This window comes from Parasteatoda tepidariorum, chromosome 10 (assembly GCF_043381705.1).
Source record: "Parasteatoda tepidariorum isolate YZ-2023 chromosome 10, CAS_Ptep_4.0, whole genome shotgun sequence".
Lineage (NCBI taxonomy): Eukaryota > Metazoa > Arthropoda > Arachnida > Araneae > Theridiidae > Parasteatoda > Parasteatoda tepidariorum.
The window spans coordinates 65,933,093-65,949,217 of record NC_092213.1 but is presented as its reverse complement, the minus strand read 5'-3'; the positions used below and the strand labels follow the sequence as shown (position 1 = coordinate 65,949,217).

The 16,125-nt window shown below is 31.7% G+C and overlaps 1 protein-coding gene across 2 annotated transcripts in view; it reads left to right on the top strand.

Moving 5' to 3' along the window:
- The window catches only part of LOC107453200 (early endosome antigen 1), a 75,377-nt gene extending 59,929 nt beyond the window's left edge, over positions 1-15,448 (top strand). For both annotated transcript variants that reach the window (XM_016069926.3, XM_016069927.3), the window contains exons 11-17: positions 184-338; positions 2,795-2,897; positions 4,795-4,877; positions 6,771-6,962; positions 8,153-8,294; positions 9,312-9,373; positions 13,013-15,448. In XM_016069926.3, the coding sequence (XP_015925412.1) occupies positions 184-338; positions 2,795-2,897; positions 4,795-4,877; positions 6,771-6,962; positions 8,153-8,294; positions 9,312-9,373; positions 13,013-15,418 (3,143 nt within the window). In that variant the 3' untranslated portion in view covers positions 15,419-15,448. The remainder of the gene's footprint in view (positions 1-183; positions 339-2,794; positions 2,898-4,794; positions 4,878-6,770; positions 6,963-8,152; positions 8,295-9,311; positions 9,374-13,012) is intronic.
- The last annotated feature ends 677 nt before the right edge of the window (positions 15,449-16,125 follow it).

The following is a 16,125-nucleotide window of genomic DNA, read 5'->3' as shown; positions in this document are numbered from 1 at the left end:
CTTTCTTTTCATCCAGTTAATCAATTTTTTTAAATAATATTTTCTCTTGAATATTCTCGCGCCACCCCTCTGGTGTACTCGCGCCACCCCTCTGGTGTACTCGCGCCCCCCTAGGGGGGCGCGCCCCACAGGTTGAGAATCGCTGATTTAATGCATTTTGACTCATGACTTGTATGGTTTTAGAGCATTACCGTGCAAAATTATGGGAAATGCACAGACAAGGCACGACGCCCAGAGACATGATCACGTGTCGCCAGACGATGGATCAATTGAAAATGAGGATTGATACTTTAGAAAGGTGTACAGAGAAACTTAGATACGAACGTGAAACTGTGGAAGTGAGTTCATTTTTTATGGTTTACTCACTAAGAAATTGCTTTGCTCACTAAGAAATTGCTTTGCTCACTAAGAAATTGCTTTTCTCACTAAGAAACTGCTTTGCTCGCTAAGAAATTGCTTTGCTCACTAAGAAATTGCTTTTCTCGCTAAGAAATTGCTTTTCTCACTAAGAAATTGCTTTGCTCACTAAGAAATTGCTTTGCTCACTAAGAACGAGAATTTATTTATACAGCAAATTGCAAGCAAAAAATGCTTAGCAATTTTCTATTTTTTGTCCATTAAGCGTAAGACAAGAGAAATATTTTAAAACTATATGTTTAATTTTAACGTGAACATACATTAGAATCGTATTTCAGGAAACAGGGAAACATTATATACTTTAAATAAGAATTATAAGAATACATTATTAAGGACTACGAAGAATTTCAAAAAAAATAATAATTAAGCAATAATAAATAAAAATTTCGACCTAAATAAAATTTTAAATACGATATAGAATTTACTTCCATTTATAACAGCAACTACAAGAAATTTTATTTATATGTCGAATTTTTTACGCTGTTTAATATATTCTCGCACCTTTTTATATATTTCATTTAATAATTCTGTTTTCAATTTTCGCTCTTTTTTTTTTGGTTGAGTTAATTTTGACTTGTTAAAATAAAGCTGTATATTTCAATCACTCTAAATTTCTAGACATTTTGTTTTATGAGAGCAAAAATTTTTCATACTATAATATGAATTGTTAAATTTTGCGTATTTTATTGCATTCTAAAAACTTGCATTTAGAAAAAGTGATCGACCCTAAGAATAAGATTCAAACATTAGTTTTTGTTTTAACTCTTAACTTTTTTTTATTTAATTTAACCTTTTGGCACAGATGAGACACCAGTATTCCTTTTATAAATTTTTTAAACCTGTAATTACAAGTAAAAGTATATTTTAGTAGTTTTTAATTGTAGAAAACAGTTAACTAAAAAAATCTGTTAGATTATCTGAATTATATTTGTACTAATAATGAAATCTAATGAAAGGAGTTTAAAATTTTCTTTTCATTCATATTCAGAAACTTAACAATAATCGATTTTTTAAATAAAAGAAGCATCAATGATGAATAATTGTTTCGTTTAGATTTAAATAAGTGCAAATTTAAAAAAATATTGTTCAGAAGTAAGTCGTGTTTAGAAAATTTTATCTTTAACGCAGATAAAGATACCAATATTTCATAATCATCAATAATTAAAGTGCTAAATATAATATTTTTCACTTACTTTGACCGAAATTAATAAAAGATAATGAAAAAAGTATGAAAATATGTTTAATAAAAGTTTTGCTTCAAAGGGTTAAATGATGATGTTGGAATCTAGGGCAGCTAAGGTAGGGTTATGGACAAATGACAAATTCAATGGTGATTTCCATAAAATAAGAAGAGTTGCTAACTATGTTGAACGTATTCTATAGTACATATGTTACCGGCAAAGTATGAAATCCGGCATTGTAAAAAATGCCTAAAATTAGCCGGCAAAGTATGAAATGATTTATATTTCACACATTTCCCAGGCATTCTGTAGAATACCAAATGAGAAACCGGCAAAGTATAAAATACATCTCCGATTTGTCAAAATGTCATTCAAAAATGACAAATTCAAAACGTCATCCGATTTGATATTGATTTATTCGATATTTTAATACTTACTGACGATAGATTAAATTTATTCGATATTTTAATACTTATTGACGATAGATTAGAAGAAACATCAGTGTAGGGTATACCGGGCAAATGTATACCGGGCAGTGGCACTTGACCTTAAAAAAACATCAGTGTAGGATATACCGGGCAAATGTATGCCGAGAAGATGCACTTAACTAGACCTAGTATATATTTTGGATATTTATCAAAGGTCATACTAAGTCTAGTTAAGTGCCACTGCCCGGTATACCCTACACTGATGTTTTTTTAAGGTCAAGTGCCGTTGCCCGGTATATATTTGCCCGGTATACCCTACACTGATGTTTCTTCTAATCTAGCGTCAGTAAGTATTAAAATATCGAATAAATGTAATTATATCCACGAATAAATTAATATCGAATCGGATGTAATAAATATTTCGGACATTCACCAAAGCGACTATGTGATTGTCATCATTCACCGATGAAAGTCAACAACCACCGATTTCGGTCATTCACAGTAACAAGAACATTATTTACATAATAACCTCATCAAGATGTTTATTTCATACTTTGCCTAAATAGCATAGAATGTGTAGGCATTATATACAATGCCTAGAGAAAGTATGTAATAATTCTCATATTTCATACTTTGCCTAAAAACATCCGGCATTCTATACAATGCCGGCTTTTCATACTTTGCCGGAAACATATACAAGGAATATCGAATTAAAAATAAGTAAAAACTGAAAAATTGCTTAATTTAGATTTCTTTTTCCTTCTTTAGGATAGTTTTCGATACCATTCGAAAGAACAAGAAACGATGACTTTGGATTTATTGGGAAAAATGAGAGAACTTAAAGCGGCTGGTGCATCGAAAACTGGAAACGGTAATATGAGCATTAAAATTTCTAGATATAATCAAAGTATATAGTATGATAAAATTATAAACTATATAGTATATTACTATATATATCTTGAAAAGTAAAAGTTACTGTTAAACATAACTATGAACTTACTTTAATAAATTTAATAATTTTTTCATAAAATATCAGATTAATTTAATTTTAAATCCTAATTATTTTGTTTCAAAATAGGCTTTATAAATTTTTTATCCCTAAAAATGCACATTTCTTTCAAAACAATGCATATTCTTACAACCGAGTATTTGGATACTGTATTGGTCATATATATTTGCATTAAATGTAGAACATGTTTTTAAATCAAAATTATTATGAAGCACAGTAAAGGATTTTACAAAGAAATTGTAATCATAGGTGATGTAATTTTGTCATTTAATAAAATTTTGTTATTTAATAAAATTTTGTATTAAAATCATTTCAAAATGTCTTAAAATTTATAACTAAATATTTCGAAATTTTTATTTTTAAATGTATAAAAATGCATGTGCATTAAATGTATAAATTTTAAATGTATTTTTAAATGACTACATTCTCCAAGCTTTCAAACGCGCAATTTCTTTTTCGAAGCAATAATTTTTTTTCAATGAATATTTCAAATAGTTATAGAATTAACAATTTCTCTCCGAGGGAAAATGTACTAAATATTAAAATATAAATTAGTAAAATTTACACAAATGTATATAATTTTGAAGTTTTAACAAATAAATTGTAAGAAACATGTGGTTTAAAAAACACTTTTTTTGCAAGAAATTTCAGAAGATATGTAGCAGTAGCTCCCAACATTTTTAGTTTTTACTACGTTATTTGAGTTGGTTTTCAATTGTTCTTTGGCAACCTATTTGGCTATATATATATTAAAAAACAAGCAATTGTAGTCTATGAAAAATACTCTTTTACTTTTATATGTTCTTATAATCTTTAACTAACTTAATAATCTTTAACTTTTACATTATTTTAAATGTTTTCTCACTAGTTTAACCAATCGAAATCGATAAAAGTAAGAGTAACAAATAAAAATTAATAAACGAAAAGTTTATACATGGAAAGTGATGGCTCTTAAGACAAAAATAAGTGAAATTTTGAATTACAGATTTCTACTTTTAAGAACATGCCGGCCAGGTGGCCGAGCGGTTAGCGCTTGACTGCGAAGCCGATGGCTGCGGGTTCGAATCCCGCTCTGGGCATGGATGTTCTCTCTATGTGTTGTCCTCTGTTGTGTGTGAATGTGACCCACCCTATGAACGGGTTTGTGGCGGTGTGGCGTGGGTAGTGTTGCTCGCCTCTGTGACTTTGGTTCACAGGTGCCCACTGGGTAACGTAAAATGTGTAACAATACCGACATCTCAAGGCGAAGAATAAAGTTCAGTGCCTGCCATTTGAAAAAAAAACTTTTACGAATATAACTTGCTTGACTGTAAATATGAAATGCTGATTTAGTATATGCCAAGTGTGTAAGATTTTTTCAGCAACATCCAGATACTATACACATTTATTTTCTATACACATTTACTCTGATTCTATACACATTTATTTTCTCAAATTGTTATTGGAATATCTCTTAACATATTTTTAAGTTTTCAAATGTTACTCAATTATGTGCTTTTTAAATACACTTTCTAAAAGAAATTGGTATCTTTACAATTTTCTCTCTCGTTATTCAAAAAGAAGTTTTTGTAATTTTAATAATTTTATTTTAGAGTTTGTATTTTTTAAAATAGGTTTTTTCATGCTAAGAGGAAAAAAACTGGCTCATTTTTATTCCTGCCAAACAAATAAAACTTATTGACATTTATTTATTTTTAAACAAAAAACGACATTTCCGCATATTGTTTATCACTTATGTAGATTTGAATTTTTTTTACAGATCTCGAAACAAAACAATCCACATATCTGGAAACGAGTACAATTGAACGATTGCAAGAGTTATCCGCTCTGCTAATGAAGCAGGTGAGTATTATATTTGTTGCTGTTACTAATGCTACTTTCAATACTAGTATGGGAATCCAATTGCTATGGGAACCCAAGCGATTTTTAAGGCAGAGGGTGGGTTTCTTGTTTTTCAGTGGCGCATCTATAAAAAAGAATAAGACTTCAGCCGCACACACGTCACAGTCCACTTTATAGCGAGGACATATTCATACATCCATTCATTCACCCACAGATCGTAATTTTGACCTGAACCAGAGAACAATCAACCTCCAATTCAGTACCTCCAGAAATTCTGATTTGTTATGAGAACTGGGATTACTTTGTGATCCAGACAGATTTAACGTGCACCATTGGCCGGCGGAATTCAAAGTCACGATCTTATGAAGATGAGCCCAGCGTCTTACAAACTAGGCTATTTCGGAAATTGGAATTATAATTAAAATGCAAAATCATTCAAATTCAAGATTTTTTATTAAGCCCTTGACGATCGGTTAATTTTCAAGAAAACGGTCATAAAAGTGCCTATTTTCAATTAGTGCTATTTGATTAGTGCTGACATCTAGTTTAAAATAAACTAACTATCTATAATTACCTTAAAAATATCCTGGCACTGCCATCTAGTGAGTAAAATCAAAAATAAAATGTTTTCCGGGCAAAAGAAATGAATTAGTTTTATACTTATTGGGGCGTTACTACTGAACACTCCAGCCCGGAAATATCACGGGAGCGAGAAGTAAAGGGCGAAATCTCACCTCGTCATTTTCACGGGAGCGAGAAGGAAGGGGTTAAAAGACTTTAAAAAGTAATTTGCAATAACAAACAAAAATTTTTTTGCTTTCTTAAAATTTATTCTGTACTTTTTTTTACTGCAATGACTTACCCTGATAATCAGTTTTTGGATCGATATCAAGTATAAAACCTTTATTTGGAGTATAATATACGATGGATCTCAAAGCAATATTTACTCGTTATGAAGAAAAACCTACTAGTATCAAATTTCTATGAATCATTACAGAACTTTCTCCTCGTTCACGTTCCACAGCTAACAATAATCTTATAGTAATGATAATCAGATATCCTAAAGTAGTTTATTTGGCAGATAAAATCTATTAATAGATACTCTATTGATTTCACCTGACCTTTCAAAGGATAGTTTTGAACAAATATTAAACAGGGTTTGAAAAGGTTTCTAAGCTAGTCAAAACTTCTGACACATTTTTAACTTTATTTCTATTTGTGGATTTATTTTTTAAGGCATATTTTATTATTTCTTTGAGTGATTCTTCTTTGTGCTATTAAAAATTGCGAGCATGCATTTTAAGTGGTGCTCGTTTTTAAAAATATTCACTTTGTCCGCTTACTCCAAAAGGTGTTTTTAATTAAAGTAGAAAAAATTCATTTGGTTTCTCATTCAAAAAACATTTTTCAAAACCTTTTGTAATTTTTATATATTTTTTAATATCCATCCAATTTGTATTAAACATATTTGTTCACGTACACTGTGTAAAAGATTATAGAACTATTATTGCTTACGTTACCCTATGCTACTACTAATTTTCAACAAAGATTCTAGAACTATTATTACTTACGTTACCCTATGCTACTACTAATTTTCAAGAAAGATTCTAGAACTATTATTACTTACGTTACCCTATGCTACTACTAATTTTCAACAAAGATTATAGAACTATTATTACTTACGTTACCCTATGCTACTACTAATTTTCAACAAAGATTATAGAACTATTATTACTTACGTTACCCTATGCTACTATTAATTTTCAACAAAGATTATAGAACTATTATTACTTACGTTACCCTATGCTACTACTAATATTCAACAAAGATTATAGAACTATTATTACTTACGTTACTCTATGCTAATTTTCCATTATTATTATTTTTGACCAGACTCGTGATTTAGAGACCACCCTGTCTTCAAAGACGAGGCAGATTTGTCAATTGAAGTGGGAACTGTTGCATCGAGATTTATCAACAGTGAAGCTACAAACGGAATTGCACTCTCACATGGCTCACAAGAAGAGATCCAAATATGCTCATTGGAGATCAAGATCTTCTGAAGAAGCCTCTACACACATACACGTTAGAACTTTTCTTAAAATTCAGTTTTTTTAAAAGAAAAAATAATTATAAAGAGTAAGTTTTGTTATTTTAAATTTGGAGCGGCATAATAGCATCCGGCTCTTGTGCCATTGAATTGCCTTGACTAAATATAAACTAACACAAAATTTCATTTACTAAGTCATGGGTTTTTCGATGCTGTTAAGGTACTCATTGTAGCGTAATAACCTCCAACTGGTCAATGATCAGTTGAAAGAAAATATTAAAGAGAAATTTGTGAAGTCTCGAGTCCGCACTAAGTGGCTTTCAGTAGTCTCGAAACTGAGACGTTTTTGGGTGGAAGACCCTCTAACAAGTGGTGGTATCTTTACTCAAATAATAGCTGTAAGAGAAAATAATAAATTTTTTATTCTTGGTTTAACGATACGATAAGTAACTTGAACACTATGTTGACTACATTGAAAAATAGAGTAAGATTTCATGCTTTCAGTAAATAGACTTTTGTTCTGATAACTTACGTTTTAGTTAGCTATGTGAAATCGTACGTTTTCTAGATAACCGTAGTACATACAGGTGATTATCAAAATAATGGAAACACTTGAGAATAAAAGGGACATTTAAGAATTCGCTTCATAAGCATTAAAATATAATCTTAGCTACCAGTTTTTTTAATATAAAAAGTACCTATATATTAGGTGGTATGAGAGAGCTTTAGCAGAGTTGCCTACGTTTTGATTTTTTGTCAGAAGGGTAAAATGTCAGACCTCACAGATTTTCAGAGAGGCAAAATTGTAGGAGCCCGACTAGTTGGAGCAATAGTGAACGAAACATCCCAGCTTTTAGGCGTTTCTAGATGCACGGTGTCTAAAGTCATGACAGCATACACACAGCGCGGGAAGACAAGCTCAGCAAAGCAAAATAGTGGACGGAAGGAGAAGCTGAGTGAAAGAGACCGAAGGGTATTGAAGCGGATTGTAATGTCTAAAAAGAAAACAACTGCAGCCAAAGTGATCGCAGAGCTCAATCAGCATCTGGATTCTTTAGTGTCAACAATTACAGTTAGGAGATACCTTCATGAAGAGAACATTTACGGCAGAACAGCAATTCCCAAGCCTTCAAAATCTAGGGTGTTTCCATTATTTTGATAACTACCTGTAGATTATAGTGATATCAGACGTTCCAAAAATGACTTTAATTTGGCCATTTTTCAGGAACAGGATTCCGGAGACAGTTTAACTTTATCTACAGAAGTCTATAGCTGTGAAGCCTCAAACAGTGAATTTAGAGCTACCCATTTAGCAAATACTGTTCAGCAATTGAACAAAGAAGTGCTGAAGTTGACATCTAACACAGGTTGGTTATTACTCATAATTTACATTCAATTAACGATTTCTTTTAATTTATTGCTACTATTTAACCTTACGGCTGAATACTGTAGTTGATATTTTAAAATAAAATGTTGGGTGCTTGGTTAACTGCTTAGTTTAAAATAAATTTTTAGAATCTTTGTTAAAAAAAATCATAAAAGTTATACACATTCCTTGTTTAGTAGACAAATCATTCCAATTCAAGATATTTTAAAAAGTATTCATATAAAGTTTAAAAATATTTTTAACTTATTCTGAGAAGAAAATATCTAACTCTTGATTGCACTCTCTTCTTTAATATAAACCACAGAATCTATTTTCGAATTATTTTGTTTCATTTTTTTCTCTTGCTATGCCACACATTTTAATAAGAAATTATTTTAAAGATTTCAATCGTAGATAATTGTCATTTTCATTCATTCGTAAAACATTTATTTTAATGAAGTTTTTCATTGGGTGTTTTTTCTTCTTTTCTTATCGTTTGAAACTAATAGTAATTTCTTCTTAAAATATGCACCATAGCAAGAGAAAAAAATATTCGAAAATTGATTCTGTAGTTTTGCACTTTTCTTTAAGTGCTTTCATATTAAAGAAGAGAGTACAATTCAACAATTAGATACTTTTTTTCTCAGAAACAGCTAAAAATATTTTTAACATTTATATGAACAATTTTTTAAGATATTTGGAATTTGAATAATTTGTCTATGAAGCAAGGGCGAGTTTTTTTTCATAAATATTAAAAAGTCTAATCAGGCACTACAATAGTTAAATAAATGAAATTATACTATTAGTTACTTACCGAAGCAGATTAATTCTATAAAGAGTGGAACATTGATTCAAATATTTGATTTAAATAATTGCAAAATCTGTCAGGAATAATCTTTTTCAATGGAGAGCTACCTTTGTAAAACTAAATACTTATTTTTAGATGTTTTAAAAAGAACGTTAAATGTTTCAAACAAAACTAAATTTCAGTAAAAACAACTTTTTTTTAAATTGACAGATTGTGTCCAGTGTGATGACGTACTACAAAGCAATGCCACTACTACCACCAAGACTACTGAAGTAAGATTTTTCAGTTTATGTATTTAAAAGCATAGTTTATACAGTGAATTCGCGATAACTCGAATCTGATAGGAATGACGAAAAACTTCGACATATCGGAAGTTCGACTTGCCGTTAGTTTCGGTTTTGGACTCTTAAAGTATTGTCGGCTTATTTAATTAATGCTTATTTATTACAAATCTTCTAAATGCTTACAATATTTAAGAAAAAACTATAAAGTATAATATAATAACTTACTTTATTATTTGTACTACATTTTACGTTTTTTTTAAGTAATCCGCCATTCATACTGAAGTAATATCTTTTGAGTCTCTAGAAACAGTAAATCTTCAATCACCTGCAGGTGCAAAAACATAGAACTATCAATTCCTTCTCGACTCTCTAGAAACTTCTGAAGAACTTCAAGAAATGGACGCGCTTCAAGTATGTTTGGGACCATTGTTTCTGAACCTTCTTCCTCAGCAGCACTTTCATAATTTTCTTTTGTGATAAATTCTTCGTCGGAAACATCACCACAAACAGCAATGATTTCATCGGAGTTCTCAATTACTTCCTCATCTTGAAGCTCTTCTATCACAGGTTCACGCTGTGCTTCTTTAAAAAAACCACACTTCTGGAAACAGTTTCATATTGTCGTTTCGCTTACATCATTTCCAAGCACTGAAAAGAAGCCTCATGGCTTCAAGTACATCAACTTTGAAAGAAATATTGTTTTCAATACCGTTTATCATTTTTCTGACAGGCCTTTAACGATAAGACTGTTTGAAGCACTTTATGATACCCTGGTCCATCGACTGCAACTTTGCTGTTGTGTTTGGCGGGAGAGACTGCAAGTTCACTGCTTTCAAATTAGGTAGATCACTATGTGCTGTGCATTTATTCATAAAGAGTATCACTTTTCTTTTTTTAGCGAAGAATTTCAATTCATGCAATTTTCTTACCTAGTCTTCAAATAGAACCGATGTCATCCAAGACTTTTTGTTAGACTTGTAATCCAAAGGATACGTTTTAACATTCTTGAAACATCGGGGGTTTCGGTATTTTCCGATAACAAGTAAGGGCAATTTCTCTGTCCCAAGCACATTTCTTCCAACTAGGACAGTAAAATGTTCCTTGGTCATTTTACCCCCTGGGCAGTTTTCATCTTTAGACGTCATAGTCTTATTTGGAAGACATTTACAAAATAAACCCATTTCATCAATATGGAAAACATTTTCAGAGTATCCTTGAAGTAAATTTGGTAACGTTTCATTTAACCACTGTTCACATACTTCAAGAGGGACAGCTTCAGCTTCTCCATAAAGAGTACGAAAGATATTGTGTGTGTGTTGCAAAGGAAGGGGCAAGATATCAGCTCCTAGGTTTTTTTTCTTGCTTTAAAAGATCCCAAAAAAATCGAGTTAAAGGGAGTAAAATTCGAGTAATCGAGAATAATTAACATGAAATTGAAGATAAAAGGGTCGGGACCTCATAAAAAAATCGAGTTATAGTAATATTCGAGTTATCGTACTTCGAGTTATAGCGAATTGACTGTACTACTTTATACTATATACTTTCCATCCACACTCCTCCGTACAAAAATGTTTTGCTTACTATTCTGAATCTTGGTTTTAAGGATTTCTAATTAAACATATTTCGTGATGCAGTTCTTTTTGAATTGTTCCAGGTGAACTTAACCATCTGTTCTTCTCACCATTCCTAAATATGGAAAACTAAATTCATTTTCGATAAGTTCCTAATATATTCCTTTATTACTAACCTCGATAAGATAGTTTTATTACTAATAAGCTACTTTATAAGCTTATCAATTTAAGAGGTTTATGGAATTATTTCCTTACTATAAATAAATATTTCACTAGCATGTCTTTTTCTGACTAAGTTGAATAAAATCGGATACTTCCAAATAATTATTAATCTACTCTCCAATTTTTCTTTTTTCATTAAGGTATCTGACTAGTGTATGCACTAGTACAACTCATTAGTATATACACTTGTTTTTAAGATAATAGTTTAAAACATAGCGAATAGTTTTCTAAATAAAATTCTCAAAGGATTTTTTGTTTTAGGCGATAGAATTTTTTTTACAGTGTTTAGCGTATATGCAAAAAAATGCCTCATTTTACCTAAAAATTACCATATAATAATAATATTGGTAATGTTTTTTCTAGTTTTATAAGTTTTTGCATATAAAACAAATAAACTGGTTTTTTAAAATTTTGTATTAAAATTTTTAAAAAAAGTTGTTGAAACTAGTCTACCTTAAATTATATTTTAAGAGCTACAATAATTTTTCAACTAAATAAAAATTTTATTAGTTTTATTAACTTAAATGTTTAGGATACGAAAAATTTAGGATTCCATTTTGTCCAATAGTTTCGCTTATACAACTTTGAAATAAGCTCCTATTACTATTACATATTTTAGTTTCCTACACAAATTCAGACACTGAATTTCTACAAAACTGGAAAAGGCAAGATTCTGCTCGTCTTAAATGTTAGCCGCTTGATGTGGAATTAAGAACAATTCGCATTGTAGTTCTTATGAAAAAGCCACGCTGCTCACTTTATCAACTGTTCCATACCATTATCAAATTTTCTGTATTTTTCATATTAATTAAAGCATTTTCGGAACGGTCTTGGAGGGTCATGAGGTTAAAACACTCCACGATGTCATGCCAGCAGCGTGATTGTGGCAATGTGGTCAGCACTACTGGCAGCCTTTACTTCCCGGATAAGCTGGTATTCATCGATTTGAAACTGGTTGGGCTTTAAGTCACCATTGGAGATCGAACCCTAGTTCACCTCAATGACAGTTCAGTGCTTTAACCATCGAACCATCATTTTTCATAATAATAATTTTGTATGTTAGATTATAAATTTAACATGACATTTTTGACAAGTTTCAACTTCGTGGATGTCCAGTTTTAAAGTTTCGGTAAACACTACAGGCATCATGTTTTTTTTTTTTGAATATTGGCAACCATAGTTATCGCTAATACTAATTTGAGAAAGTAGACGAGGCTTATGAGGAAATTGAAATAAATGTAGGACAAAACTTTGTTTTAGGTGGACTGGAAAGTAATGTCATTTCGGTGCATTAAATATTCGTTAGTCTTAAAAACCAATTAATTTTTTTTAAGATCCATATCGATTCAGTTTCGATCCGGCATAGAAAGGTTGTTGCTAAGGAGGGTGAAGACATTATTGATTAAAAATAAAATCTTGATTACTAAGATCAAATACACCGAAACGACATTATATTACGGACCACTTAATAGATACTGTGGAGCTGAGTTTACTCTGTAACACTTCAAGAAGTTTTTAAATTATAAGCGTGAAACGTTCCACCTGATACTTTTTTGCAAAGTAATTTACAAGACAAAAAATAAGAAGAATGAAATACGTATTTTTATACACCAGCTTATTTTTATACTCCAGCTTTTATACACCAGCTCATCCAAATTCAATTGTTTTGTACAGTGACGGTATAGAATAACATACTAATTACATTTCATTGAGTTGTTACTCTAGCGAAGGAAATCAGCTTCTGAGTAGATGCCTTATCTCCCGCCACCATTTCAATTATGTGATTGATAATAATATTATAATTTTCGAAAATAATAATTAATAATTTTTACAGGTGCCAAATAATCGAAAGAACTACCATGCAACCACCAAAGAAGAGTTCAAGAAAATTACAGTTCGAAGAAGTTCTGCCGATAATCTAAGCCTCAATCAAGGGGACCAAAGGAATGCAAGTTCATCTACAAATTCTGAAGATTCGTCTGATGAATATTACACAAAAGTATCCTGGCGTTCTAATGCTAAGGATAATCAGGACACAGAAAGACTGCTAATGTCATACGGTGAAAACCCTCCTAGATCCCATGTTCAAAGAAAAAAGAAACTGCAAAAAGTGTCCAAACATTGTTCGGGAAATTGCAGGAAAAGATCACACACTTTTCACACCGATAGAGATCTGGTCAAACCAAATATTTCCGAAATAGGTCCACAGAAGTTCCATTCTTTCCGTATCACCAGGAAACAAATTGAGGAGAGTGTAAAAGACAGGCCTATTGACATTAATCTGATTCGAAGCTTAAGTGGTAGTCTCAGAAAGAAATCTTCATTGCAAAGTCCAAATAATTCCATGCAGAAATTTGAAAACACAAATTTGCCAAAGACTGATATGAATCCAAAAACTTTGGAACACCTACTATTAAGAGAGATAGCTTCGGACTCTAAAATACCACTGCTTATGCATTATCAACATGACGAATCAAATGATTTAACGATGAAAAACTTGACCCATCCTGTTCGTTCTATGAGTGAAAAACATAAAAGTGAAACAGCCACTTTAAAGCGAGAGTACATTCAAAAGAAAAGAACGAAGAAACGCTTAAAATCACCACCAGAATCTGCTTTATACCACACACCGAACGAATTTAATTCTAAGCAAAAAACTTCCAAAGAACAATTGAACCAGCAGAATGTAACTATGGACTCTTTAACAGATTGTCGTTCATCGCATTCTGAAATTCCAACCATCACAATACAGTTCCCAAAACGGAAAATAAAAAAGGGTTCTCGTAGCAGGGACGATGCCAATGCGAGCGAAGAGCATACGTTCACCATTACCATGCCAAAGAAACGCAGCTTGAGCTCTGAGCACGAATCCAGTAGTGTATCAGAAAGCTCACCAAGGTTATCACATTCCACAGAGGAGAGTAGTAAACATCATTTTCAATTACCAGAAAACGCAGGAGATAAAGATGTAACTGAAACAAGTACAGATGAGGCAAATGGCACCATTAGACTTTTGAAATTGGTGTCCCTAAGCAAATTTGACACTCCTTTCAGTAGTGATGGAAATCAAATGAACACTCCGAATAATTCACCAACGGAACCGTTTCCTCAGCGGAAACGTAAAGCAGATCAAAGTAGTACAGACAATTCCCCTTTAAACGGTACTAATAAAATTGCTGATCAGTTTGATAGAGTGTTACTACAATCGAATTCCCATGATTTCAGCAGTAATTTTACCTCAGAAGATGATTCCAAAGGACATTATGTGAAATCCCCTTCAGCGCCACAGTTGGACTGGAGAAAAACTTGTGCAAAGAAGTCCAAATCAGGTGCTCCAAATGTAAAGACGCTAATAGAAAAGTACAATCAAAAAGTCATTGAAAGTCAAACGTTTCGAAGTCCATATTCTAGTAATGTGAATTCCCCCTCTACAATACGAAAGACCTCAGCACCAACCCAATCTTGTCAAAGTCCTCTACCTCAAACCATTCCTTCATTCTTTAGTACTCCAACAACACCTGTAACATTTGAATCTAGTAATAACTCTCCAATTTTTAAACATTTTACCTCCGAATTGGTCTCTAAGAGTCCTCCTTCCAGTCCTTTAGCTATTGCTCGTGCCGAGGCATTGAGAAGAGCAAAGGAAGAGTTTATATCGTCCCAGACATCGTTAAGCCTACCACCGGGATTGCCAACAGAGTGTATAACTAGGTTAGGAAATGATGATGAAATGGAAAAATTACAGAATGAGGTAAAATATAGGAAAGCAGCAGAAACAGATCAACAAAGACAATTGCAACATGTTGCACAAGATGACGATGTTGCATCTTGTAGTTCAATGGACTCCGCTAACATTGTTATGTTAAGGGCAGGGGCAAACTGCCAAGAGTTGCGAATGCCAAAAAGAAATTTGGAACCTCAAAAAAGTGACAATCAAGTAGAGGAAAAACACAACTTGAAACCTTCAAAATCATTATCGAATTCATCACTGTTTAAGTCAGTCCTAAGTCACGATTTCAAAATGCCATCAAGTCTCCTCAGGTTAAAAAAGAGCAAACGTAAGAAAGACATGAGTACGGTAACTCACCTTTGTAGACAGAGTTTACTTTTGACTTGTGAGGATACTAGTGCATTACCTGTTCAATCATCTCACAAAAGTTGTCCCTCTTCACCTGATCTGAAGACGAAGAATGCTGGAAAATCTGGTTGGTTCCAAAAGAATATTTTTAAACATAAATAAAACGAAAATAAAAGATTTTTATTCAAAAAAGCTTAACTATTTTTCTGCTAGTTCATAATATATATGGAGGCCCGTCTATATATAATTTTCATAGAATCATTGTAGAAAACGAACTAAAATTACAATTTTTTTTCTTCTTTCCGATTATTCTTACAAGGAGGAGTTAAACTTTTCAACAACCAGTTTAATCTATCCAAAACGGAGATAAAATACTTTCTTCCCTAAGATGGTTTTTGAAGATTTTAATCCCGGTTTCTGAAGAACTGATTCCTCAGGTTTTGATAGCATTGTCTCTTAATAGTTTATTTTTTTTTTAACTAAACTGCTAAGAATATATATTTAGAACGATCAATATGGAACATTCTGTATTAATAGTTAATAATGCCCAAAAGTTAAGGAATTCATATTGCCGTAGTCTAAAATTTTTTTAAATAAAATTTGTTGGAAAAATTAGGTTTTTATGACAGAGTCAAACTTGAAAATGACATTTAATCCATATAAATATGAAAACTCGATGCTTGAAGTTCAGTGCCTTTTCGATTGGCAAATCCTATTATACATGGTGAGAATAGTAACAATTTTAACTAAACCTTTCTGGAGCTACATGAAATGCCACTTTTGCTAAGGAAATTCCGTAATTCTTTAACACTATATAGCTCTATACTATATTTCAATTAAAATTTGATCTATTACAAACAAAAAATACA